This window comes from Aplysia californica, unplaced genomic scaffold, assembly GCF_000002075.1.
Source record: "Aplysia californica isolate F4 #8 unplaced genomic scaffold, AplCal3.0 scaffold00684, whole genome shotgun sequence".
In the NCBI taxonomy this organism is placed as follows: domain Eukaryota; kingdom Metazoa; phylum Mollusca; class Gastropoda; order Aplysiida; family Aplysiidae; genus Aplysia; species Aplysia californica.
In genome coordinates, this window is record NW_004797954.1 from 2,235 (window position 1) to 3,205 (window position 971).

At 46.9% G+C, this 971-nt stretch overlaps 1 protein-coding gene across 1 annotated transcript in view; it reads left to right on the forward strand.

The window, feature by feature from the left end:
* Nucleotides 1-70: 70 nt before the first annotated feature.
* The window catches only part of LOC101864554 (serine-rich adhesin for platelets), a gene marked incomplete at its 3' end in the record, with an annotated part of 6,296 nt that continues 5,395 nt past the window's right edge, over nucleotides 71-971 (forward strand). The window contains 1 exon segment of the mRNA XM_005108382.3: nucleotides 71-825. Within this exon segment, the coding sequence (XP_005108439.2) occupies nucleotides 101-825 (725 nt within the window).

Here is a 971-nt window from a genome sequence, read left to right on the forward strand (position 1 = left end):
AGACAGACAGACAGACAGACAGACAGACAGACAGACAGACAGACAGACAGACAGATCAGTATCCGGCTCTAGAATCGACTGTTTTTCCCCAGTCAGCAACATGCGATTGTTCGGCTCACCAAGTGTTCTGGCTTTGGCTGCCCTCGTGATTGTCTGTCTTTTGATGTGCGAGACTGCGGAAGGCAGGAAAAAATCAGGTTCTTCGAAAAAGAAGCCCAGCAAATCGCGTAGTGGTAGCCGTAGTTCATCGTCATCCAGTTCTGTGGGAACCGGTTCAAAGTCGGGCTCGTCAAGCAGCAGGTCGGGATCTGGTTCGAGTAGCGGATCTTCATCCGGTTCTGTGGGAACCGGTTCAAAGTCGGGCTCGTCAAGCAGCAGTTCGGGATCTGGTTCGAGTAGCGGATCGTTATCCGGTTCTTCAGGAAGTGACTTCCAAACTGGTTCCTCGGGTAAAGTATCCTCGTCTGGTTCTTCTGGAACCGGTTATTATGGAACTGGTTCACAATGGTTTGCCAAAAAAGGGAAATCATCCAGTACATCGAAAAGTGGAAGCAAGAAGAAACCCAAATCCTCTAAGGGTGGAAGCGACCCAGATTCGTGGGACTCGAATCGTTCATCATCAAAGAAGAAGAAGAAGAAGTCCAAGAAGACCAAGAAGAAAAAATCTAGTTTGAAATCCCTGCTGTCCATTTTAAAAAAGAAAGTGAAGAAGATCATCCCCAAAGGCAAACGTTTGTCTCCGACGGAAAAGATCGTGGCTTGGGGCGCGGTCTCTTGGCTGGCGTCTCAGAAACTGCAGAATACCGCCAGGTTCATGAGTTCCAGGTAGGTGGGCTTATTTATGTCTATGATAATGTCTTCCTGTTCCTGCTTTTCTTGTTCTTCTTTTCCTCGTTCTTGTTCTTCTTGTTCTTCTTGTTCTTCTTCTTCTTCTTCTTCTTCTTCTTCTTCTTCTTCTTCTTCTTCTTCTT